The sequence below is a fragment of the Papaver somniferum genome, chromosome 10 (assembly GCF_003573695.1).
Source record: "Papaver somniferum cultivar HN1 chromosome 10, ASM357369v1, whole genome shotgun sequence".
Taxonomy (NCBI): Eukaryota; Viridiplantae; Streptophyta; class Magnoliopsida; order Ranunculales; family Papaveraceae; genus Papaver; species Papaver somniferum.
Window position 1 is genome coordinate 159,536,948 of NC_039367.1, and position 1,457 is coordinate 159,538,404.

General features: G+C 44.4%; 1 protein-coding gene across 1 annotated transcript; it reads right to left on the reverse strand.

Annotated features, from left to right (window-relative positions):
- Nucleotides 1-394: 394 nt before the first annotated feature.
- On the reverse strand, nt 395-1,042 carry LOC113316708. Its single transcript, XM_026564855.1, has one exon. The coding sequence runs from the start codon at nt 1,040-1,042 to the stop codon at nt 395-397; it is 648 nt and encodes a 215-aa protein (XP_026420640.1).
- Between the last annotated feature and the right edge of the window lie 415 nt (nt 1,043-1,457).

Sequence of the window (1,457 nt, forward strand, 5' to 3'; positions counted from 1 at the left end):
CGACATTTGACAGCCAGCGAGGATATTGTACTGGCCGAATAAAGCCTGCTTCCAACAGTTTTTCGACTTCTGCAGTAACTCCATCTTTTTTGCTTTGCTCCATATTCCAGATTTTCTGACGAACTGGATGAAACCTCTCATCGATATTTAGCCTGTGGCAGGCTACATTCAGATCTATCCCGGGCATCTCAGCGAGACTCTATGCAAAAACGTCGGCGTTTTCCCTTAGCAATGTAATCAAACCATCACGTTCATGTGCAGGAAGATCTGCCCCTACGAACGTTGTTTTGTTCTCCTCATCTTCAATCTGGACCTCGACCAGTTTCTCAACTGTTGGGGGTTCAGCAGCGTCCTCTCCCACATATGATTCTGGAGGGAGAGGGCTCTGTGATTTCTATTTCTGCTCGACTCGCATGATTTGATTCCCACTAACTTCTGACTTCTTGTACTCGTCCATTGCACTCTCGTGACACTTGTGGGCGGCCATCTGGTCACTCATAACTTTCACGACTCCTTTAGGGGAAAGAAACTTCAGACATTGATGATAAGATGATGTGACTGCACAGATCTCATGCAGCCATTCTCGACCTACAATCGGGTTGTAGTGAGCCTTACAGTCAAGCAGCAAGAAATTTCCTAGAACAGACTTGTCAGCCACTGTTACTGGTATCTTCACTTTTCCAATCGCCTTTGTAACTTCGCCGCTGAAACCGATAATTGGATTTTCATCCTCCTCGATCAACTCGTGTGGAAGATTCATAGAGGAATAAGCTCTTGAAAACAACACGCTCATTGAGCTGCCTGTATCCACTAGAATCCGGTGTACACGAAACATGCCAATCCAAGAAATTATAACAATAACATCATTGTGTGGAGCATATACACCTATCATGTTAACTGCAGAGAACTCGATCTTTGTACACCCAATCTCCCGAATTTCTTCTCCATTGTCGCTGACAAAATCGATGTGATTTGTCAAGTACCATTCTTTTAGCTGCCTGAGCTTTCTCCCGGTCTCATCTTCCGATGACCGCTTGGTCATTGAGTGGATCTTGGCTTGACTGACGTTAATCACATGAGCGTTGATCACATGTGTTGTGCTAAATTGTCCAGGACCTTTCCCAAAATCCTATTTCACGTACTCTTGTAGCTTTCCAGCGTCTATCATTCGCTGGACCTCGATCTGTAAATCGCGACAATTCTCGGTCTTGTGACCATGGTCTTTATAGAACTTGCATTATTTGCTCTTATCACGTGTTTCGACTGGAAAAGGACGAGGGGGGCTCAAATCCTTGTTGATTTTCTCATACAACTCTGCAAGCTATATGTTCAATGGAGTCAGCTTCATATCATGATATTTATGGTATCCAACTTCCATTCGTTCACTTTGGTTCTTCTCCCATACTTCACCTCGATCATTGTGATGGGCGTTCGAACGGTGCTTCGACTTGTTTTTC